The 25310-nt window shown below is 30.9% G+C and overlaps 1 protein-coding gene across 2 annotated transcripts; it reads right to left on the bottom strand.

Moving 5' to 3' along the window:
- Positions 1–4670: 4670 nt before the first annotated feature.
- Positions 4671–24727, bottom strand: LOC107442139 (solute carrier organic anion transporter family member 74D). Of its 2 annotated transcripts, XM_043050894.2 has the most exons (9): positions 23142–24727; positions 18633–18719; positions 16695–16883; positions 16456–16620; positions 12634–12814; positions 11090–11234; positions 7775–7950; positions 6236–6300; positions 4671–5361 (listed from the first exon to the last, which is right to left on the bottom strand). In XM_043050894.2, the coding sequence occupies exons 1-9, from the start codon at positions 23764–23766 to the stop codon at positions 5009–5011; spliced, it is 1986 nt and encodes a 661-aa protein (XP_042906828.1). In that variant the 5' UTR covers positions 23767–24727; the 3' UTR covers positions 4671–5008. The 2 variants fall into 2 exon arrangements, with proteins under 2 accessions (XP_042906828.1, XP_071040467.1); XM_071184366.1 differs by lacking the exon at positions 6236–6300 and having other exon boundaries at positions 5107–5361; positions 23142–24726.
- Positions 24728–25310: the final 583 nt, after the last annotated feature.

The following is a 25310-nucleotide window of genomic DNA, read 5'->3' as shown; positions in this document are numbered from 1 at the left end:
CATCCAATTCTCTTGCCGCTGATCTCACAGATCTTCTAGGATTGTCTAAAAATGTTTGTCTGCCACGCTCAACGTCAAAATCACTTGTGCAGGGACGACCGGAACGCTTCTTATCTGCAATACTTCCTGTTCTAGAAAATTCTTTTTCCACCGCAAGATGCTGCTTTTGGATGGAAGTTCTTTTTGGTAAATTCTTCTGCAATTTCTCTGTGCTTGCACTATCGATTTTGTTTCTATGAACCACCATAAAATCTGTGAATCCTCTTGTGGTGTATGCATTCTCCTTAATATCCGCTCGAATAAAACATCACATAGAAAAGTTCTACATAGAACAAACACATCAAAAGTAAACATATCATTGCAATAGTTTGCCAAAAACAAAAGAGAGAAAAATGCAATTAATAAGCAGACGATATTTAGAAAAGTACAGATATTTAGACAGGAAAATGAAATTATCTGAAATTAACCACACGCGCAGACGATATTTACAAAAGTAAAGATATTCAAACCTGAAAAGGAAAATATATGAGTTATTCCATCAATAAATGCCATAAGTTTGTTTATATCTTCATTATTTTATGAGTTATTAAACATCAAAATGGGTCCGGGAATTTATAAACACCCTGTATATTCAAGAAATATTATGACAATTACTTAATGACATACAACTATTATAATGATATGCAGCTTCTCTTAATAATATAAAGAGCTTTGTATCTAAATCAGTTTATCTAAAATTTCTAATAAGCTCCACAAATTAAATTCGAAGTATTGTTGCATGTTGAAATATCTTCTTGGGATAAAGTATAGTGCTAAGAAAGAAAAAAAAACAGCAAAATAATTTTTGTTCTAATAACCGCATTTGCATAAACTACTTGATTAAGGGTTCAAAAAAGACCAATTCAATAGTGCAGATGACATTTTAAGCTACAGAATCAAACGAAAAACGTACTTTCGCAGAATAAACACATTTTTTTGTGCGGAATTGGATTTTTGATGAAATACAAAAGAGCAGTGTTTTTAAAATTTCCTTTCTGTAGAATTTTTTGGTTAAAAATTCGAATTTAGTCATTCAAAATTACCTTGTTAAAAATGCACCTTGTAAAACTTTTTTACTCAATTCAAAAATTTTCCACAGTTGTTATATATAATACTTATTCAAAATTATTTCGTACATCTTTCGAAAAACGAATTTTATAATTGTGGGAATTTTATGATTCCTTTGATATAGCGAAATACGCAAGGAGTGAAATTAATATTAAGTGACCCCAAATTGTGATCACTCTCCTGACTAAAATATTGGAACACTATTTTTCAGAAAAATTACATTCTTGTGTCAATTAGTTAGTCATAATCAAATTAGTCAGGTCCTCGAACCATTAAGATTGAGTACGTTGAAATTAAATCATGAGATCAAATGTTATCCAGTTTCTTGCACTCAGTATACTTGCCTTTATCATTAATATTTAATTGGTACAAATTAAGCACGAATGAAAAATAACAGATAGAGTAACAGTTGGCCTAACTTGTAGTTTAAAATTTTATTGGACTAAAGAGCTGTAATGTTTATGACGTTAATACTTCAATAATTCCACGTTTGTAAGCTGCATTTTGAATAATTAGATTTAAACTGCCCGAAACTTACAAGTTTGTTTGAAAAGGTTGAATGTTTCAAAAAGTTTAAATGTGAAAAGGATGATTTATATCAGAAAAAAAAAACTTTTCGTAAATACTTTTAGAAAATCAAAAAAAAAAAAAAAAAAACTATCTGCAGTGTATCTGTATTTTTATAAGACATAGAGATTTCGTGAGTTTTACTGGAAATTCTTTGGTATAGGTAGATTTCCGTGGATAGAATTTGAAACCGACATTTTGATTTAATTTGCTTTAAAGTTTANAAAAAGTTTAAATGTGAAAAGGATGATTTATTTCAGAAAAAAAAACTTTTCATAAATACTTTTAGAAAAAAAAAAAAAAAAAAAANAAAACAAAAAAAAAAAAAAAAAATTGCAGTGTATCTGTATTTTTATAAGACATAAAGACTTCGTGAGTTTTACTGGAAATTCTTTGGTATAGGTAGATTTCCGTGGATAGAATTTGAAACTGACATTTTGATTTAATTTGCTTTGAAGTTTATGTTGAAATAAAGACTAGGCATTGGCATAATTTCTATCCAAACGATATAGTTTGACAAAATCTATTAATCCCTGATTTAAACTGTTTTTTCATTAATCTTCTTCTAGTTGGCGATTAAATTTGCTATCGAATGGCAGGTGTTTCAAATTTTTCATCAGCTGTTATTAGCTAGATGCGCTTGTATCCTTCTTTCACTCGAAAACCACTCAAAGACTGCCTATTATTACCTATATCAACTGATACATACATATACAAAATAAATTAATGTTCAACAGTCTAATAAGATTAAAATAGAAACTATTTTTCCTTACAGATTTCGCGATAACTAAAGCTAAGTTTTAAAAACATTACTAAAAATATTAATGTCGATAGCGTAATGGAAAGGAAATGATATACGGATAAGGAAATGATAGGACGGATAAGTCGAACTGAAAAAAATAATAAATAAATAAAAACATAATGATATAAACTGCTTTCGCATTGTTGTTGGCGCTTTTTTATTTTTATTATTTATTTTTATAAGAAAGGCAGAGAATTCACTGTGTATTAGTGAATTCACATGAAGATCCAGATTTCTTTTGGAGTCTCATAAGATTTTGAGAAGAGATTATTATGCACCTGCAAAATATTCCTAATTCTATCATTCTTCCTTTTTTTGTATTTTCTGCCCCATTGTTATTCCTTTTGATTTTCATTCGGAATTAAAGTTTAAATACTAAAGTGGTCTTTTTTTTTTGTTTTGTTATAAAGTTAACTTATTATCCTACCACTTTCTGAAACATTTTACAATGAACATAATTAATTCAGAATCTAACCTATTAACTTTTCTAGAGTTAAATTAGCACAAGGGAGGAACAAAATAATGGAAACACTTCTACACCAATACATTTTTTTTTCATATTTCTCAAGAAATAATTAAAGAATCATTTTATAATTTCAGAAGTGTTTAGATCATGCGATTTCTTATACTGCTCAATGAAATGCAAAGCTTTTAGAGGTTTGAGGGCCAACATTAAATTACAAACGGAAAATAGTGTTTTTAAACACCCCATGCCAAAAAAATGTAGAATTAAATTTGCTACTTTTAACCGTTGCTTCAGTTATTACATGCAATAGTTGCATAAAATTTCTTAAACTCAGCTTAGATATTCATGAAAATTTGGACATTTTTATAAAAACTAATTTCTGTCTAACGCTATTTTGCTATAGCTTCAAAAACATTCAATAAAATCGAATTACATTCTTGCAGCAATTTAAAATTAATTACAAAAATATTGCTTAAAAATTTTAGAAAAACTTGTTTAAAACTGCTCAAAACATTAAAGTAGTTCTTTTATAACGGGCATACGCGGAAAAAAAAACCTGACATTTTTTTTCCTTCATAATTTTGTAGTGAATCGTATTTAGCTAATAATGAAATTAATTAATTTGAATAACTTAAGAATATAAAAAGTTTCAAGCAATTTCTTTAGCTTTCTCACCTTTTAAAACAAAGCTCAAAATGATAATAGGCTTTCTACAATTATTATTTTTTATATCAAGAGGCAAAATTAAATAACAAAAGATAATTCGTTACAATAAACCTTTATACGCCGAAATATGGTTGTATAAAACAATCGAAAGAAAAGATGCTTTTATGGAGGATGATTGCCGGTGTCATTTTTAAAAACTCTTGTTTAATAATACGAATTTATATTTGTGGAAAACCCTTGATCATTTTTCTTATAAAAAGTACGAAACTACAATGGCTTAAAACTTCTTAAATTTTTAAGATATTCAATTCCTTTATTAGTTGCGAAATACGATTTTCTACAAAATTATGAGCGAAATTGTTTCCAATTTTTTCTGCACATGTGCAGTATAAAAGAGCTACTTTAATTACTCATATCTTCCGCAGGTTTTAAAAAAATGTTTCTGAAATTTCAAAGCAACAATTTTGTAATTACTTTTCAATAGCTCTAAAAACTTTATTTAATTTTATTGAATGTTTTTAAAGTTATAGCAAAAAAGCTTAAGACGAAGTTTTTTTTTTAAATGTCCATATCTTAATAAATATCAAAGCAAGACTTACGAAATTTTGTGCAATTATTGCATAAAATAAATCAAATAATTGTTAAAAAGTTGCAAATTTATTCCTTCATTTTTTGTCATAGGGTGTTCAAAAACTAGATTTTCCGTTCGCAATTTATTGTCGGTCCCTCAGACCCTTAAAAGCCTTACACTTCATTGAAAAGTATGAGAAATCGCATGATATAAACAATTCTAAAGTTATAAAATGATTCTCAAATCCTTTCTTGAGAAATATGAAAAAATGTATAAGTACGGAAGTGTCTCCATTATTTTGCCCTAACCCTGTATATTCACTTTCATTAAAAGCTTTGCATAAAATTGTGTCCAATGAACAATTTGAAAAATAATATAAAATTTCAGGACTTAACTTTTTGCACTATTTCTAAGCAACCTGTTTAACATAAAGAATTTAACCAGTTTTTTTTAAATTAAAAAGGATTTTTTTTTATATATATATAATATATAATTAAGGAGGAATTTTAAAAAAATTGGGAAGGAGATAAGGTTTAAATTTTATCATAACTACAATCGAGATCGAATTTTGTGCTAATTCAAATCTTTTTCGATATCTGACATTTCGTGATCTTTTGAATAAATATTTATTCATATAAATGTAATATCAAAAAGCAAAGGAAAGGTGGTTGGTGAGCAATAGCGAACCAGAACCTCTTTGTGGTTCATTGGAAACTGGTTCGTCGACATATTTTAGAGTAATCGGCAAATGTTTTCTGCAAATACAATACAAAAATCTGTATCTTTCTTTGCAATACTTTCGAGGGTTTCTAAACAACCATGAATGATTTTAAGAATCCCTCTTCAAAGAGTCTTCTTTTGAAACATATTCCAAATCCGATTCTGTTTCACTTCGCGTATCATGAACAGTATCAAAATGGAGGGTGGACAAAGGGTTCATTTCTTTTTGTTCTTTGGAGACAGGCTCCTCGTACAAATTTTTGAGATTCTTACTAAAAATCCATACGCAGATATCAAAGAAACAAGCAAAGCAAAAGAATACAATCGTAGTGCCGTGAAGTTTGTACCGGAAGTCATCGAGGTCGTAGATCCAACAGTTTCCAGTCTTTCCACAACTTTTTTGCCATACGAGACAGCTGGAATCCGTGAGGGCGCCGTAAATAAGTGGATAAGGGAAGAATGCTAGAAGAGAAATAATAATCATTAAATTATGTATCAGAAAATGTTAACAAAAGGGTAAACCAAATTTGTAACAAAAAAAATGTTTTAGCTACATATTAAGTTCACATTATTATTATTACATATCATTACCGAGCCGTGATGGGGATAGAACATTCGCTTTCCAATGAGGTTTAGCGGGTTCGAATCCCAGTGATGGCTGGTCGATACGAATTCCGCATCCGGCTTGCACCGACCACGGTGTTGACGTAAAATATCCTCAGTTGTAGACGTATCATGAGTTAGAGTCTCCTCGCCTTCAGGCTAACCGTGGTGCTCTTCTTCATGGGAGGGTTAGTTCCATCGAAAGCTTGTAAACCCAAAAATTGGGTAGACTGTTCAACGGCGGTTATAAAATAAAATATACCGATCCGAAGTGATTAAATTTGGCAGCATACAGACAGCACGTAAAAAGTCGAATTTCGAATATTCTACAAAATCCATTCGAGCGGGATGAGCGAAATGAAATTTTCTGACTAATTAAGTGTTAGCCACTGATAAAAATTAAATGCTCGTGCGTATTTATCGACACATTTGGAAGTATTTCAAATATCCTACACAATTATCTTACGTATTATAATGATCAAAAATTAAAGTTTTAGATTGACAAAACTTAATTATTATTGTTTATCCGATATATAACTTAAAAAAAAGTATTTAAATAGTAACTTTAGTAATAGTTATAGTAACATCTCACTTTTTATATGTTTACATTTGCACTATGAAATTTGCATTTCAAATTTTCGATTAAATTCAATCACGAATGTACGACATAAGAAAAGAGAATAATGATTTGTACACTCGGTATGTTAAATCATTTGCATAAACAGATAATTACCTAACAAAGAATATAAAGGACCTACAGCACCAAACACCATTGCCTTGTCATCAGGATCAACGGACCTAAATGCATACATTACAAGAGTTAATTGATATTTGATATCACTATGAATAACTTATGCTCAAATGATAGATTTTTCACAATCAACGTGCCAATCATTCAATCCATTGATCTCACGCATGCCAATTAATGGGTGCTAACTATTAAGTTATTGAATCAGACATAAATTGTACTTTCTCTGAATTAACATACCTTTTTATTTTTCAATGGATTTCTGGTCCCAATAATTCAGTCCAAAGTTTATGTTTCCGATTGTTAATTTTACTTTTTACTTATTTTGCCATATGCCAGGAAGTTTTTAAGCGAATCGAAAATTCCTTTGTAAACAATTATAAAATGTCTTCATTCAAAGAAAAATAATTACATGCTATAAATAATAAATAATTATTAAAAAATATTTGATACATATTTTTTTATTGTTAAAAAAATATTTGAATTGTAAGCAGTACTAATTTTTGCATCTAATTAAAGAATGCAAAGATAAATGACAAAATTCTTGATTTGATTGAAAACCGCTCTGGAGAAACGAAAGTTTAGAAACACAGATATATATAACTCATTAGCTACTTTACGTATTCTATTCAAATTTAGTATTATTGTAGAAATGTATTATTGTTTTAATTTCAAAATATGTATTGCTAACAACTCAGAAGTTTTCCGATCATTATTAAATAAAATTATAAATTAAGAACATAAATTCATAATTATTTTTATATCGAATTATGAAAAGAAAAATGATTTTTGCAATTGTGTTCAAGCATTTTTCAATTCCTTAAAAAAATTCCGAAAATATAGCAAAATGCACGAAAAGATAACAAAACTTTCGACGAATATCCTATTGGCACCCTATTTTTCAGATGTCGTCTTAACCCCCCCCCCCGACGCATTTTGTTTGTTAAAATTCAAATTCCTCGAAGAAAAAGTATTGTTTTTTTTTTTCAGAGATTTTATGTCCAATTTAGTAGCTAAATTTGTGATCGCCCATTAATATTGGCTTTTAGTTTGTGAAAATCCGATCCTCATGTCAAAAGTGATTCATCAGGGTCATTATTTTTTTTGTTCATTGTAACGAATCTATATCTACCAAGATGTGTCTTGTTTGGATCTATGAAGGAGATAGTAAATAACGCTGGAAAGTAGCAAATGTGTAAAGGGGAATTTTTTTTTCCCCGTCTGTCAAAGTTCTGAGAAATAATAAAAAAAGTACTGCAAATGCTCTGAACATTACTATGAAAAACACGAATTTTTTAATGACTACTCTGGATTTTTATTTCTCTGGTTTGCAAAAATTTTGTAAAGATACCGAAAAAAAATATTACGAACGCTTTAAACATTACTGTATAAAACAAACAATTTTAATAGTTGATCAGTTTTATAACTCTCGTTTTCGAAAGTTTCGAAAATAAACCCAAAAAAAACAATCTCTATAAATGCTTTAAACATTACGAAACATTTTAGAGTCATCGTATGATTTACCTGAGTGTGATGAGTGGATTAGCGACCCCCAGTGATGAGAACATGAATTTTCCGGCAGAAAGTATTATGACGTATGCAAGAAGTCCCTGACAATGGAATCCGCAGAAACCATTTTCAGCATTTCCATGACGGAATTTTCCAGCTTCATCCTGTACACAACTACAGTTCGTGTACACCTGATAACAGAAAAATAAAACAGTTTTATCTTCCAATAGCAAATGTTCATTCCGAATGTGCTGTTTTAAGCACTTTTTTAAATGCTTCTTCACGCTCATTTTAATGAAAACTGATTTCTTGCTACATTTTGCTTAAAGAATACAAACGTTATCAGACAATCTATAAATAGTTTTAATTCCAGCTAGAGTTCCTATATCTAGCGTAATTAGCGAGTTGAGACATACGAGTCTGTGATTGGCTTCCCTTAAACTTACAAGCAGTGATCGACAAGACATTTGCGGAATCTCAAAATTATAGGTATACTGTAGAAAATATTTTCAACTATTCAAAGTATCGATTATATGGAAAAATAATGTAAAATAACCATGTGAAATAAAAAATTGCTTTCATTGGCATTTTTTATCAAAACTTATTCGGTCCCATCAAAATAGTTCATATTTTGATAAAACGTTTTGTTTTGCTAATCATTTATTTCTTACTACAAACTTAAAAGTTGCAATTTTGGCATTTAAAGATAGTTCATCAACAATTTAAGCATTTTTAGTGTAGTTTAGCATATACTTTGTCTGTTTAAAACAAAAGTGAATGAAATGTAGCTAGAAATAATTAAAATCATTTCAACTCAGTTTGAGAAAAACTTCACCAAGTAAGCGAATCCGAAGTATTTTGCTTTTGGAACTCCAATCTGAATAATTTTAAAGATCGTCACTCAAACTACCTTAGAACACCAGAACTTTGATTTCAGATCATGAGAATCACTAACCTAATCAAGAAACGTGTCTTCGGTAAGCTTTTTTCCGGTCAAAAGGCGCAGTTAATAAAATGCACAGTACTATTTAATAAATGGACGATTTGATTCCGTTTTTCAAACTTCTTTATTGTTCTTTTTTGAAAGAAATAACTCATTAATGCAAATAAATTCGTAATGTGATATCGCCCATTTCCTAAATAACATTTAAATCAATCAGTCATTATTTATTTTTTAAAAAAAAGCAAAGACTTTAGAAGTGAACAGCTGTTTTTAGACGATTTCTACTGATCCTATAAATTTATAATAGTGGTAGTAAATTTCATTGTTGGAATTTAGATTTTTAAAACTCATTAAATCGTATAGAGTTATGAATGCAAAGAAATCGCTTCAAGAGCTACAGCTGAAATAGACTGAGGTAGCGGTGTTAAATTTTTTTCGACAGTGAAACCATAAATGATAGAGCTTCTTTTAGAGAAACACCGAGATTTAATGAATAAATTTCATCAGCAATTGTTAATACATTAATTAACGAAAGATAATTAATTATTTTAAAAATATGTAATGATCTAAATTTTATGAATCATTTAGAAAATATTCAGTGAATGCGGGACATTTTTCATTAAATCGTTTTTTTTCTTCAATATTAGTCTTGAAAGCGGATTCTTTGTCAGACAGTTGAATTCACAGGTCTGAAGTGGCCATTGAGTCGAGTTCTTAATTTGATTCTGAATAAACTGAAAATGAATGAAAAGCGATTTACATTAACATAAAAACGAAAGAGGAAGAAAAATTTATTGAAAATGGTTACATAGAAACATTCTGCTTCTTTGTCGTATTTGGGTATTTTATTGGACATAAAATTATAAAGAAATTTTTCATAATTGAATATCATTTTAATAATTCATTTATTATATTATTATTATTAGAAAAAACATTCATTTAAATTTTCTTCCCTCACAAGCATTTTACTCGAATAATTTTATAAAAATAAAGGAAATATTAAATAAATAACGGATTATTAATGTGATATAAATTAAATTACAGGTTTCGAAAAGCAATGCTAGTTGAAAAAAATTCTAATTCTCGAAACCCCTATAACCTTAACAGACAATACCAATAAAAGTTCTTATTCAAGATATTTTAAGACAGTATTTTTTTTTTCTAATTTTTTGTATACTTGAACAGTATCTGGTTTTTAGTACCTTTCACCAACTCCTGAAACATAAGAATTAGTGTCAAAATAGAAGTGCTTTTCGAAAGACTTCATTTTAATGATTCATTTTGATCTTTGAAATCTAGAAATAGACCCGCTGAACTTTTATTTCGATTAATGCTTTTTTTCTTTTTAATATGTTTAAATTTACATGCGCACTATATTTATGTGTTTTGAGTCATACTGCGAAATTATGAGCTTCCGTCTCCTGAACTACAGTCACATAAGTTTCATACAGAGCGTCCAAGGATTATTGGGACAAACTTACGACTTTACTATCTACAAAAAGTACTGTCACTGCTCCACACAAATCATCCTGCGCGTGTGCGTTTTGCACTTAGGCATCTCGACCCATGTCGCCAAGACGCACATTTTCCATCCTTAAGTTTATATCCGGATGAGGTGTACTTCACGCGAGATGGTGTGTTCAATCACCGCAATGTGCATTGATAAGGTGGCAAGAATCCCCATGACGTAAGACCCCGTGATGCCCATTATCACTTTTTAGTGAATTTTTTTTTGCAAAAGCTGCTGCCAAACTTGCTTGACCCTGTCCACAAATATGTCAAACCATGTCAAACGCTGTTTCAACATAATGGGGCACTTACCCATTATGGCAGATGTATTCGTGAACATTTGAATCAGGTGTTTGGTCACCGATGAATTGGGAGTCATTGACTGCTTCCCTAGCTACCACGCTCTCCTGATTTAAGCAACATGGGTTTATTTATTTCAGGCGTACTGAAAAGCGGTGTGTACGCAACACCTACAGATTCCAAAATGAATCGGGTTGCAAGAATTGTCTGTGTTGCTGCGTATATCCAACTAAATCCAGGTGTATTTCAGCGCCAATCCATGGCTCGACGGTGTAAGGCATGCATTGCTAAGCAATAGTGAATATCTTTTGTGACACTTTCACATATCATCTACCACAGCACATGTAATATCTTTGACAAATAAATATTTCAAATGATCTCAGTCTTGTGTCTCTTTGTTTCTTGTACCTGTCATACTACTTTTCCATGACATTTAAGACCATGGGTTGCGAATCATTGAGATGTCCTCCCCTTACAGTTTACCCCTTTAAAGCAATCCTGAGACACCCTGTATATGCTTTATGTTGCTGACTGTTTTTACTATTTAAGGAACCGAACAAAAACATCGTTAGGTATACCTGTTTGCCGTCTTCATTTTTGAACTCGGTGCATCCAGCATAGCAGGGAGAAAAGTACTCCGATTTAGAATCAGGTGCACAAATCGGAGTATATGTCTTGGTGGTGCAATAACACTCATGATTACAATCATTTTCTAAACTAAACCTGAAAAAAAAATTTATGTGCTCTGTTTGTCCGATTGTGAAAGTATAAAAAAGCATGTGACTTTAAAAAAAAACTGTTAAAACAAACATCATTGTAGTGAATACAGTGCAGTGGCTTTTCACTTTAAAAATAAAGTCAGTTTAGTGTATTCCAAGAAATGGCTCGCAATTTTAAGAATCTTCAATACTGTTTATCCTAATATCGCACGAGATTCATAGACTCTAGACTTGGAAGAAGGTATTTAGCTCTAACGAAAATAATATACTGCATTATCAAGATAAACAAACTAACTTCGAACTTTAATCAGCTATAATTGGTAATTTAAATCCAGGTTAATCCGCTGCTTGGAATATAGCATAAAACTGTAATGGTCAGTTTTCAAAAGGTGGGAGAATATAATACTGGTCAAAACTCCAAGCTCTGACAACAATTGCGTTTAAAGTTAATTTAGAATGTAAAAGTGCAATTTTAAAGTAAATTTATAATTCGGTCTTGTGACAGAAATTAACATAATTTATTTCAAAAGTTTTTTTTAAAAAATACGTTAAAACATTTTTTAACTAAAGGGTTAATTTTGATGTTGTGGTGGAGCCACTGCATTCGAGCCTGTAATCTACTTTTCCGAATCCGAATTGTTACCTGACATGAACTGAACGGATCTCTCGCTTTTTTTCCCTTCCTCTTTCTTTATTTCTCTACATCGAATGAAGTCTGTAACTGTGAACGTGAAACAACTGTTACAACTATATTTATTTAGATTTTATTAAAAGTTAAGTTTAAAATATTACAATTTCAGTTTTCATCTTCGGTAAACTGCAGTTCAAAATACCAATTTTAAAGCACGCAACATTTAGTCAAAACGATAACTGAGTCAATGTCACGCTTTAAGAAAAATAGTAGATGTCTAAAAATAAAAAAAAAGAGTTAAAAAAATTAAAGATTCGATAATACCCTTGACAAATAGCAAAAACAAAAAATAAGTTAAGTTTTACTGCGAGAAAGATATTTTTAGAAGAACAATTTAATATTTTGATGCATGTCTGGGCGAAAACGCGCTATCACTTTTAACAGAAAAGTAAAAAACTTTAAATTTATTTAAAAATCCTTAAAATAACTTCGAAAGTATTTATTTATTTTCTTGTATTTTTATAAAATATGTATGCAACAAAACGGAATTATCTTACACTTGAAATATAGGATTATCCAAATCATGTAATGTGCGCAACATTGATAGTTTTTACCATACATTTATTGTTCAAGATAATCTGATGTCCTAATATTCAATGTGAAAAATTATTATAATTTAAATAACACTTGCCAAGATATTTGCATAAGTTGTGAATATTTAGTATAAATAGAGTTGCCCCCTTATATGAAAATATCTCAAAAACCTTCTTACACTGTTCCCGACATCTCTGTTGATGGGCACATAATAAGCATGCAAGCGATAAAGCTCGCGATCGTCAGTATTTGAGTGACTACAATTCCTCCAGTCAGTTTTCGGGCTCTTGGTCTGAACTTGCTTATTCCATATCCTCCACTCATGATACCCACCATCATTAGAACAATTACAACTGGACCTAAAACATTCGAAATTTAATATAAAATGCTTGTTTAGTACTAACCTGCACACAAATGAAATATTCATACTAATGAGTAGGTTCAACCGCATTTCTTAAATTATATTGTAATTAGCTTTAAAAAAATCTTTAAAAAGATACTCTAGCAAATCATATTCGAAAATATAAAGAGTATACAAATATGATTATTAGATTAATTACGAAAGATTTATTACAAAAGAGAGAAAATTATAATCGCATTATCACTGGTTACTTATGGGTCCAATGATCTTTTTTATATAACCTTTTATAAACGCCATTACATTTCAAGTCATGGGTTGCAAAATGGGCCTCCTGTCATTCAATAGGCTGGATGGGTTTTCAATCTCAGCCAATAAACGTTTCTTAAGATATTCTATTCCTTCCTTCAGTAATTGTATTGATGGTATTAAAATCGCCGCCAAGACAGTCATAATGAATAACTTACACATAAAAGGAGCTTTAAAATACTTTGAATTAATATTATGTTAGAGCATTAAAAATGCGAGTCGGTGAAAATAAAAGGAAGAACCTAGTCCGCTAAGCAACTCCAAGTAGAGCGCTTTCTGTTATGAATACTTAGGTTGGTCTGATTTTTATGACTATTTCAATTCTTTATGTGTGATTATGGTGAAGTTGATTCTGGTCGAGACAGTTAATCTAGTCGAAAAGCTTACGGATAACCTAGAACAACACCCGTTATCCCAAATGTGTTATAATGACTACAATTCATTTAAACATTTTTTACTTAAAAAAGCTTAAGTCAACGAATCACAACAACAATGTGTATTCACTAAAGATTCTCAGACAGAAATATTTAAAAGTAAAATAAATAAAATTGTCGATATTTGGACTGACATTTGCAGTATGAGAGTGAATAATACAATATGAATAAAACAATATGAAAGTAAATGAAAAAAAAGTATGACTAAAAAAATTGGATAGACAAGATTTAATGAGTCTTTTAGTTATCTCATTGGTAGCAAATGTGATCGAAAGTGACTGAAATTTGAGCAACATTCAACTGGCTGAGGCATTAGAATTTCTGTGAATTTCTGGGAGGACTGAAAATAGATCGAAAGGACCAGAGTAAATGCGTATCTTGGAATTAAAAAACTATATTATTATTTCATATAATTTTTTTCTCAATTAATAAAAGTCATTATTATTATCAATATTCCACAACCTTGAAATGAGTGTAAAACATTTTCTTAGAGATTCTTTCAACATCAGCCCTAACACATTGACATAAAATATTTGTTAAATGTTTTTTTACCATAAAAATACGCTATTATTTATTCTCAGATTTTCTTTTCCTTCAACACATTTGAATGCGTGTGCAATCAGTTTATATACAATACATGGATTCATTTACTTTTCTTGGTGACAACAATTCTAATATTACTCCTCAGAAGAGGAGGTCACACCCTTCACGCCATTTTTCAAAATTAATTCATATAGTGTTTAAAACATATTATTTCATTACCGTGAAGCTTTTTAGCGAAAATAAATAAAATATATAATTTTATTATTAATCCAAATTTACTACCACTTGATTACATTTGTTTACCTTCATCGAGAAACAAACACTCGGATAAATAATTATTTACTTCCATAAATTTCTGCTTTAATTCCACACCAAACTTCAATAATATTTTTCCACGTAATGATGAATGAGTTGGCAAAATGATCTCTACAAAACATTTAAAAATAATCAACTTTAATTATAAAATTAAACTTCTTTGAAATGCTTTTTCAAAAATATTTAACCCAACTATCCTGTTATATAAAGCAAAATTGCGTGTAAGTGCTGCATTAGAATTTCTGTGAATGTTTCAACACTTTCAGCTGCTTTTCCAATATGAGTTAAATCATTTTAGCTTGGTTTCTGTTATAATGCTATCAGTTTTTAAAATACACTCACCAAATTTCTGGTCATACTTCAAACAGCGCACTACAAGTAGCGAAACTACTGTAGTCGCTCCTTTTTTTTTCGCAGCTTGTAGTGTAGAGTGCTACTTTTTTAAAAAGCAGTGTAGTGAGTAGTGCGATACGAAAGAAAAAAAAAACGTTAGTAAGGAATAGAAACGCTGCTCAAATGCAACTAATTGTCGAATTTGATGGGTCCGTCAATGGATGCAATGAAAATGATCCTATCACTAAAGCTGAGAGTTAATAGAAATGATTCAGTTAAAATCACGTATAACTAATATATAAACGTGCCATTACAAGCAATTGATAATTAATCACTTCGATCACACTTTCACATGCACACCCATGAAACATTGATGTTATTTCAAAGGTATTTTCAATCTACTTAATTTCTTAGAGGAAATAAAAGAGCATCAAACAATTAAGAAATTAAACAATTCGAGTATGTGATAATTTCGACTTTCGTTAAATAAATATTCGCTGCCTGAAAAGGAATGAAAAGTGAGTTGAAAGTTAAAGAAACAAATTCGAAAAAAAAAACATTTTTTGAAATAACAAACTGGATCGTGTAAATATAAATAAATAATTCTTAACTATACCCTTATATTTAATGTAAATCAATTTCTTATTCAAAACCATTTTAAAAACGGGTGTAAGTTTTCCAGCAAAGTTCTTCCCATTCAAGTTGTGAATGAGTTACTACAATTCCAAAGTAGTTCGCAGTTGCTACATTTAAAAAAATGTAGTTGTTATAGCTAGCTACATTTGTAATAAACTTGTAGTAGTTGAATTAAACTATAAAAATAATGTAGCTCTTCCAACCACTGATTTCAAATGTTCGAGGTGTCAATCCAGTCTCTACGTTTCAAAACACTCTTCCATCAATATCTAACATCTGTATTGACATTTTGTCATTCACAGGTTTACCAACCTTCAATCCCCAAATAAAGTCAATAAAAATTTTCAAGTCAAAGAATAAGATTTCGATACGGACTGACAGAAAATCTTAACAGTTTTGAAACGTTACATTTTCCAGGCGTCTAACAAAGGATGTTTTATCGCAATAAAATAAGCAAACAAACTAAGTTTCAAAATGGATTGTGCATAACGCAACTCATTAGGTACTTGCACTTCAAGTAGAAGACATCCCATACCCACACATATGACGACAGCGCCAGCTAATCTTTGTCAGCAAAATGGCAAATTAAAGTTGAGCTAAGTTTCTTTACATAAGTTAGAATGTTAATGAACCATAAGTTAATTAAATGCAGAACCGTATCGCACATAGAATTAGTTGAAATATAATTCATTCTGGTCTACATCTTTTACTTAGCTTAGATTTATTATTTGTTTATGTATTTTATTGTAACCGTGATATATTTTTGTTTTGTGTACCTGGCAACTTCGATGCATAATTAGTTTGTTTATGTTCCACAAGGCTTCGTGCCTGTCTTTGTGTTAAATTCCTGTGTCAATAAACAGTGAAAGAATCTTTGTGTAAGAATACAGATTGTGTAAGAATGTATCATTTTAGAGAATTGATGCTTGACGAGCATGGCTTGCATGAAATTGAATGGAAAGAACAGTTGCAAACGTAAAAAAATTCCTATGTTCAACAACCAATCAGGATGGAGATACCCACACTACGTCACTTTCGGGCATCTCATTGATGAATCAGTGCATTTTTTTACCTGATAGAAGATTGGCCATAGAAGCTGTCTGTTTGAACTGCATTTCCAGATATTTGGGCATCAGTATGTAGTAGCCTTCGATTCCATTAATTCTCATGATGGCTCCAAGTTGGTTGCACATTAACAATGGGTTCTTGTAGAAGCGGAACAAAATGTTTTTCATGTCTAAAATTATCGTTAAATCCATTTTAGATTCTTTTTTTTATAAACAACTTTCATTAAAAAAAATTATTTCTTACCTTTTAAGTAGTCGGTCATGGATTTGAAAGATTTTTTCCTGTGAGATTCTGGTTCTTTTCCACCGGGAAATCGTCTCGGGTAGAGCCACACTGGCAACATGACAAAAAACATACAAATGCCTATGATGACAAATCCAAGCCACCAGGCTCCGATCCATCGTGGATCTTCTGGTCCATATCCAGGATCATCTACAAACGTAAAAAAATTAAAATGCGTTCTCGAATAAAATAAAAAACGGAAAAAATATTTTCATTTTTTTTTCGTACTAAGTCAAAAGCACCACTTTCGTAATCCACTTCTGTCACCATAGAAAATTCCCTCCCAAGTCTTTCTTAAAGCTATGCTCTATATTTTTTAGCACCAATATACTAGATAAGCTTTTCTGTTTTAGCATTTCTTTTTTAGTCAACAGGATACGTATTTTTAGCATCTTTTTTTAGTCTAATGGATATTTCTTTTTTATTTATTCTTCTTGAATCGACTCGATAAAAATATTAAAAAACGTAACTTTTAAGCATTTTTACTTCCTTCTTTTTGTTTTGTGTCAATTTGTTTTTTTCGGAAATTAAGTGAAATTTCAATTGAATATAAAATGGCAACACATTTTGTTAGTATCATTTAGAAGAAACACATGCACCCATATTTTATCAATCAGCACACAGCTCCAGTTAAATTTTGAGCATTTGATGTAGTTGAAAAATACTTAAGTGCTCGATTGATGATAAAATGTCTTCGTTGATAAAATTATGTTTATGGTGGTCAAAAAACGATTGAAATCTGTTTTGTTTTCTCTCTTTCTTTTCTTTTTTTTTTGACAGAGAGAGTAGTTGTGGAGATTTGGGGTATACTAACTGTTTGCAAAATGACCGAAACTTCAATTGAGATTTAATTTTATGCATCCATACTATAACGATAAGATCCGCAACAAGGTAAAGAATCTGCCTTTCGACAAAAATAGGGCGACAAATTCTGCTCGCAGATTGAACTTGCATTGGCCATCAGGCGCAGAAGATTTGCATGATTTAAGCAGTCAGAAAGTCGTCTAATTATCGATTACTAAATTCCACTCTTACTTACGCCGCGCAATAGTAATGAAAATTTGAAATAATAGAAAGAATAAAAATATTTTGTTTAAAAAGGATATAGCTTCCACATAGAAACAGATCCAGCATATTAGCTCTTTACAAGGAAGGCTCTGATGGATCGAATAAATGACATCGCGTGGAGAATTGATGTTTCAGACTATTTCTTTCATTCGAAGTTGCTTCCTTATGTTAATAGTTTTTCAATTTTTTCTCTCAAGTTGGAAACAGTGCAAAAAATACCGGTTGTAAGGAATACAGAGCAAGTGTTACCAGGTAATGTGCATTTATCATACCGTTTACCAAAAGGCGTGCTTATGGTTAATAATGGAAAGGTAAACTGGGATAACAAACTGGCAGGAATGCGTAGGACATTGTTTGGTATTCCCTACACTGAAATTTGTCACAATCTATCCTAGAAGTAAAATTTTACAGTCGAGTTGAAAAATTCAAGAAAAAAGAAGTTTCGAAATTCTGAAATTTAATATAAATTTTGTCTACTGTGCCTCTCGCGGTAAAAATGTGAGAATGCATTCCCAGATCTGTAAGGATAAAGGAAGGAATTTGAAAGGTAGCTAAAATTGAAGGATCAGTCAAATTTCAATTCTAAGATGTCCCTCTGTGTGGTGACGTAGTTTCTTCGATCCATCAAGAGTCTGTCTTGTTCTTCCAGGAAAACTAATTGCCGGCGGAATTTATTTATGAGCAACAATTTTTAAAAAAAAATTTTTTTAACAATAAACTTTAACAATTTGAAGATTACATTCATTTTAAAAAATTGTTTTAATTTTGTTTTTAAAGATAATTTCTTATTATTGAAATTATTTTACAAAAGAAAAGTATTTTTTTACTTACAGAAAGGATCCTCGTAAAATTGTAGGCAAAAAGAGGAAAGCAAAAATCCTAATGCTGGTCCCAGTAACTGAATGGTCATTGAAATTGCTGGAAGAAAAATATTAACTTAAAAAAAATGCGGGGATTCAACGAAGGTGTCTTTAATAGGTTAATTTTTAGAGGGGAATATTCGATTTCGATTTTGTAATTAACGAGAAATCACCAAATTATTCGGTTTGCGAGGTAGTAAAAAATGCATTTTAGCAACAAATTAATTTTTTTTAAAACTTTTTTTCTTATTAATTAAATTATTAAACATGAAACTGTTAAATAAGTAATATAGGGGAGAGTCGGGTAGCCCCGCCCAGCGGGTACCCCCGCCCACAGTCAATTTCATCTGCATAGAATATTTTTTCAAGTCAATGGGCCATCGGACATTAATTGTTATAGTAAGAAAAGATTATTTTCAAAGTTTCAAGTATTTATGCAGCTGTTAACATTGTAAACAATAGTTTTGGAAATATATTGAGTACAGTAGTCATGAAATTAAGAAAAATTGGTTGAATGTTTCGATTAAACTTCATTTTAATACTAAAAAAATTATTTTTTTCTATACATAGAGCATTAAAGTATGTAGTCTTAAGTTTAATTTGCACGAAGAAAGAAGTTTATATGTGAAAAATTGCTCGAGTAATTACAAATTTACAAAAAAATTGGATTTCGGGTAGTCCCGCTCACATGAATGTCGGGTATCATCACCCAATTTTATTTCGTCGATAAATGTACGGTTGCAAAGATTATTATTTTATTGCTTCAAATTTGAATGTTATATGCATTTTTAACAACAAATATTGTTGTTATTAAATGATTGTCATTAAATGATAGAATTCATTAAAAGTATATAAATATGTAATAAATAAAATAAGTTCGTGATTAAAATGATAAATGAATTTTATTTTGAAACCCGACACATTTTGAAAAGAACTGAAAAACATGTTTTTTTAAATTTCTATTTTTTTTAAATTAAACTATTCTTTTCTTGGTTAATTCTTTTTGCATTATTTAATTAGATGGTAAAACAATAGAAACATTCAAAAATATTGATTATTACTCAATATTATACATAAATATAAGCAATACTCCTTAAGTGGGCGGGGCTACCCGACTCTCCCCTATATGTTTTGAATGAAATTTTTTCTAAATAAAAAATGAAATATCAAAGTAAAAATTTTGCTATATAGAAATAAAATTTTCCTGATGAAATAGGAAAAGTTGGCAGCTTTCTACTTCTTTAAAGTTACTCTTGATGCTTCTTTATTATATTTAAAAATAATTACCATTGCTTATTTATGATTTGGTCAAATTAAGAATTTTATTCCGTTAAATAAGAATTTACACCACCCTAATATAAGTTCCCTGCCTATTTTCCGCATTTTTCATTTAACCACCATGCTTTTAACGTCATTCCCCTATTGCAGCTAAATCTATTCTTTAAAATTTAATTATATATGTATGAGACTTTTAGGTTTACAAATAGTCAAAATACCTTCAATGTTAATTTGGAGTCCCAATATATGATCATTATTTCAAGCGTATTCGTTTATGTTATGTTTCTTTTTTTCTTTCTTTTACACACATTTGATTGGAGTCAATAAAGAGAGGGTGATTTCAACAAAAAAGTAAACCTAAACAAACGACCAAAGCACATCAAGAATTATTCCAATTAGGAAGTCACTACTGCTTATACCACTTTCCGATATTTTCAAATTTTTATTTTGTTTTTATCGAAACATAAAATTAAATAAGAATCTGAACTTAGTTTTTTTACGAGTCATGAGATAGCTTTTCTACCATTGGATTCTAATAACTATTAAAGACTAAATTAGATTTTATTTGTTAAAGAAGAGACAAAATTGCCTAATTTTGAATGAAATCTCTTCAATTGGCAGCCTTGATTTGATTCAATTTTTATTTCTTGTTTGTTGTGTTTCATTTTGTAATTTAGTTGTGTTTATATAGCCTCAGATCAGCAGTTCTCTCATTTCTTGCTTCATCTAGCGAATTTTTAAAATTGAAGTAAACTGGTTGCAAGTTGATATTTGTTTCATAGCTTATGTCTAGCATGATCTTTATTTTTCACTTGTAATTAATATTTTTTAAAACACTCATATAAACATGAGTATTTTAACTCAACTGTAAATAAAAAATGTTAACTCAAACTATAAACATTACAACACATCGACAAAAAGTGAATACAGGATAGTTAAATGGCGAAAAAGTAGACCGGGTACAGTTAATAACAGGAAAGAGAACAGCGCCCTCTGTTGTCAAAATCGCATATAGATCTATCACATTTGTAAATCCTAAACGACAACGTATCTACGTAATCTAGAAGATTTGTCAAAATCTGTAACCCTACTTATGAGTCGACAATTTCATAACAAAAAGGAATGAAACAGAAACATAATATTCTCTTGCATTCAACTAAAAATGATAATTTGATAAATAACTCTTCAATGATTAAACGAGCATCTAATGCGCGCTCTACACTGATTGTATTAATTCTCTTCACACAATCCCGTTATTGAGTGATTTCTGGAGCATATTCAGTCCTATCATTACACTGTAGTTTTCTTTCGTTAAAACTTTTTTTATTTTACGAAGGGAGTTAGTATGGCATCAGTGAAACGAAATAAAGTTTTTGAGAGGGAAGTTATTGCGGACAATTCTCTATGTTTCAAATTTTAATAGAACACAATTATTATTCGAGTTTCAATTATTATAGAACACAATATATCGGTAATTATTGGAATATTTAAACTAAACTGAGTGGCGCGACAGCCCATAGAGGTCCAAGGCCTACTTTGTGCCCAACTCAGTTTTCTTCGCTTTGGGCTCCGGGGTGCAGGAGCAGATGTTCCGGTCAGGTGGTCAGCCGAACGCGAAACCACCAGTGTTTAGCTTTCAAGCATGCTTGGTACTCATTTATCGACCCATTGAATTGATGAAAGGCTGAGTCAACCTTGCCCGATCTGAGGATCGAACCCAGGACCTTTTGCACGAGTGCTCGAAGCGCTGCCACTCAGTCACCGGGCATCTTTGGCATATTTAGGAAAACTAAATAAAAATGATGAAAATATATGCTTTTTAAAAATACAACAGTTTTGCACACAAAAAATAAGAGAATACGATATTGCGAGCAACTTATAAGAATCGAGTTGGTATAGTATCAGTTAAATTTCCACACATTATTTTGATTTTATTTAAAATTTATCTTAAAATAAGTTCCTTTTTAAAAGGAAAGCAGACGATTCCTTATTTGATGTTGCTATTGGGATTCGCGAACCACCTTTTCATCGTTATTGTTGTCGTAGGCCATTAAGGCAAGGGTTGCGATTGATCTTGTTTTCCAGTGGCGCCATCTGTGGCCAAGAATTCAACTTTTGCTACACCCATACGTCACACAAGTTTATAGGGCGGACCCATTCATTCATCCACAGATTGTAATTTTGATCTGAACCAGAGAACGATCCATCTCCAATTCAGTACCCTCAGAGGTAAAATTTGTTATGGAAACATGGTGGACTCTGTGACCCTACAGATTTAGAGTGCACCCGCCACCATTTACTAAGCGGGGAGTCTTCGGGCGCTGAATTCGAACTCCCGTTCTAAGGAACGTGATCCAGTACCTGCCAACCAGGCTACCCGGCTTTCATCTTTATTTATGTAGGCTTTAAAATATATTTTCTCTCTCGCTTTCTTGTTTTAACTCCTTTCCTATGCAAGGTTAAATGTGCAAGTCAAATCCTTTCTTTCAGTTGCGTAATTAGACAATCTTATGAAAACTACGTGAAGACTTTCAGTTATTGGAGGATTTGGAGGATAATTGCACTGCAACAGAACCTACATATTTGAACGTGAGTGATGCTACGCACCAAATGAATCAATATGCGTGAAAGGGGTGGATCAAAAATTGAATATTCTTATAGCTGGTTCACTAAGTGTAAACAAAAACGAAATTCTTAAACCGGTATTAGAATCTCGAATGTTTCCGGTGCATTCTTCCACTTATGTTACGTTTACGGGACGATAAGAGAACAGTCTTAATATTCAAGGAAGTTGTGTTATTAAAATTGTACTTCAATTTTCACTTCGTAAGTCTATTGTCATAAATCTACGTTATGTCTAGTCATAAATCTATTTAAAGAAAATAATACCATGACATATATTAAATGCAAGGATTACCTTGTTTTGAAAGTTTATTTACGTTTTTTTTCTTTCTATTTCCAGCAAAAATGAAAGGGATTTACAGATTGAACGGTAAATAGCGCAAGTCACATAGTTCAATATATATAACGAGTTTTTTTTTTTTTTAAAAAAAAAGTTTAGAACAACCCATAAATTGGAACTAGAAACCCGGAAGTCTTTTACAAAGAATTTCAACTGCTATATGAGCTTAGTTTCCTACGGTTCATTAACCATTCAATAAAAACAATTAAAAAAACTTTGATTGAGAAAAAAGGAACTTACCTAAGTAGAGTGCGGAATTTTTCTTGTTAATATTATCATCCAAATAAGGAGTTCCAACCGAATAAAATGCTATATTTCCCAATCCTTTCAACATAATTCCAAAGAATATGAGCGAGATAGCAAAGATTCTGGGATTTTTGTTGCATGTTTCGTACGTTTCAATTTTTCCGCACAGCTGAAAATCGGTCTGATTGGCATATTCCTTCAAAACGGATGAGTCCCTTATGGCTCCGTACAAAAAGTAAGGACTCGCGAAAACAAAACTGCTGAGAGTGGATACGCACATGGCTGCGGCTATGAATCTCGGTCTGTGGGTCCGACTTCCAAAGTACCCCAATAAGAAAGCTATGAAAAATGGAATCCACTCTTCGGACATCAAAATAAGACCTGATATCTTTGTTTCGAAGGCGTAACGTTTCTCTAAAGTGGATATGCAACCGATGAAGTGAGCGAAGGTAGCTCCATTCAAGAGACCCAAAAGACCATTGCTGATGAGAAACGATTTCGGAGAACTAAACCTTTGGAGCCATGCCGGGTGAAAATGACCGATTCCGCAGGCAGTATCCTCATCGCCTTTTGCCTCCTGCCAATCAAGTCCTGTCGAGGATTTCCGATCTGAGGACATATTTGTAGAGATCAGACTTCACACGTCACGTCCAGCAAATAATCTTTCGTTAGCAAATTCTATTTTAATAAAAAAAAACTAGTTTCAATCAGATAATCTATTTCAACTCATCGGCAGATTTAAATTGACTTCAAGAGCATGCGGCAAATTATGAATAGAACGTTGCTCAGTGTCTACTCAGAAATATAAATTGGCTTTGCAGATATGTTTAGCATGGACACATTCCACCATCATGAACAAATCAGTCTTTTGTCTCTAAATTCTTTTTTCAAACTATCAAAAGTTTTAATTTTAATTCATCAGATTATCTGTTTCAACTCCACGGCAGATTGAAGTTAGCTTCAAGGAACATGCAGCAAATTAATAATGAAATGCTGATCATGGAATCACTTCCTTTCAACAAATCTTCTTCTCTTTCATCAGATAATTCCATTAATAAATCATCAGATATTAATTAGTTTCAGTAACATGCAGCATATCAGAAATGTTGCTTAGCTTCTACTAACAAAATCGGTTCTACATGTTTCAGTTATATTAGCAGACATCAGAATGCTCTAAAGAGCATTAAGTAGGGTATAATAAAGAGTTAAATGATGTGCAGATTATGAATCGAGTTAAATGGAGTGCATTTTATTTTATTATTTTTCTTTGTTCTGTTTGGAGAGAAACAATCAGAATTTCTTCTTTGCAACTCTGTAAGCAAATGAACTACTTAGCTAATATTAATTTTCGTTCGATAAAAATGATTTTTCTTTCATCTTTTAAGTCAACACTTCACTTTTATTATTCCTTGTATCGTTTTGATTAGAACAACGAGATGAGCAGACGATTTTCTACAACCCTTCTAACTGAAGTCCACTGTTATTTGAAAAAATAAAATCCCAAACTTGTTTGCCTTGTGTGAATGAAAATAAAAATGAAAATGAAGACAAATATTACAATGTTCATTCTTTTTATTTGCCAAACTACTTATTTCAATGAGTCCGCTTCCTTTTTACGAACAATTTCATTTTGCTTGAGAAAAAAAAAGAAGAAAAAAATAATATTTAAAAAAAAAAAAAAAACAATTTTGTGTGACCTTGAGGAAGAATGACATTTTTGTCGCTTAATCATTATACAACATTCCTACTTTCTATTTATTTATTTTTTTATAAGTTTGCCGAGTAGAGAGAACTGATTAAATGTGAAAAAAAAATGATATTTTCAAATCTTTAAGAACATCAGTTTTCACCGATAAAAAAAAAAATCTTCATCAAAAAAGAAAAAGGAATTTTGAAGTTTGCGATTGATATGTGATAGTTGAGATTAATATGATAAGAAATGAAGTATTTCAATTTAATAAGAAATTCAGAGATTGAAATAGTAAAAACTTATAACACAAATCTGCAAATGTTTTCTTTTTTAATATATTTTTCAATTACGATTTGTGTATATCTAATTACAAATATGCAAAGAATTGTCTCTTTTTCAGATGTACTTTTGGAGATTCACCAGCTGTGTTATTGGGACCTTATTTCTCATGTATGGGGAAGGGGGGGGGTCCG

This window comes from Parasteatoda tepidariorum, chromosome 8 (genome assembly GCF_043381705.1).
Source record: "Parasteatoda tepidariorum isolate YZ-2023 chromosome 8, CAS_Ptep_4.0, whole genome shotgun sequence".
Taxonomy (NCBI): Eukaryota; Metazoa; Arthropoda; class Arachnida; order Araneae; family Theridiidae; genus Parasteatoda; species Parasteatoda tepidariorum.
This window is presented reverse-complemented; position numbering and strand designations above follow the sequence as displayed.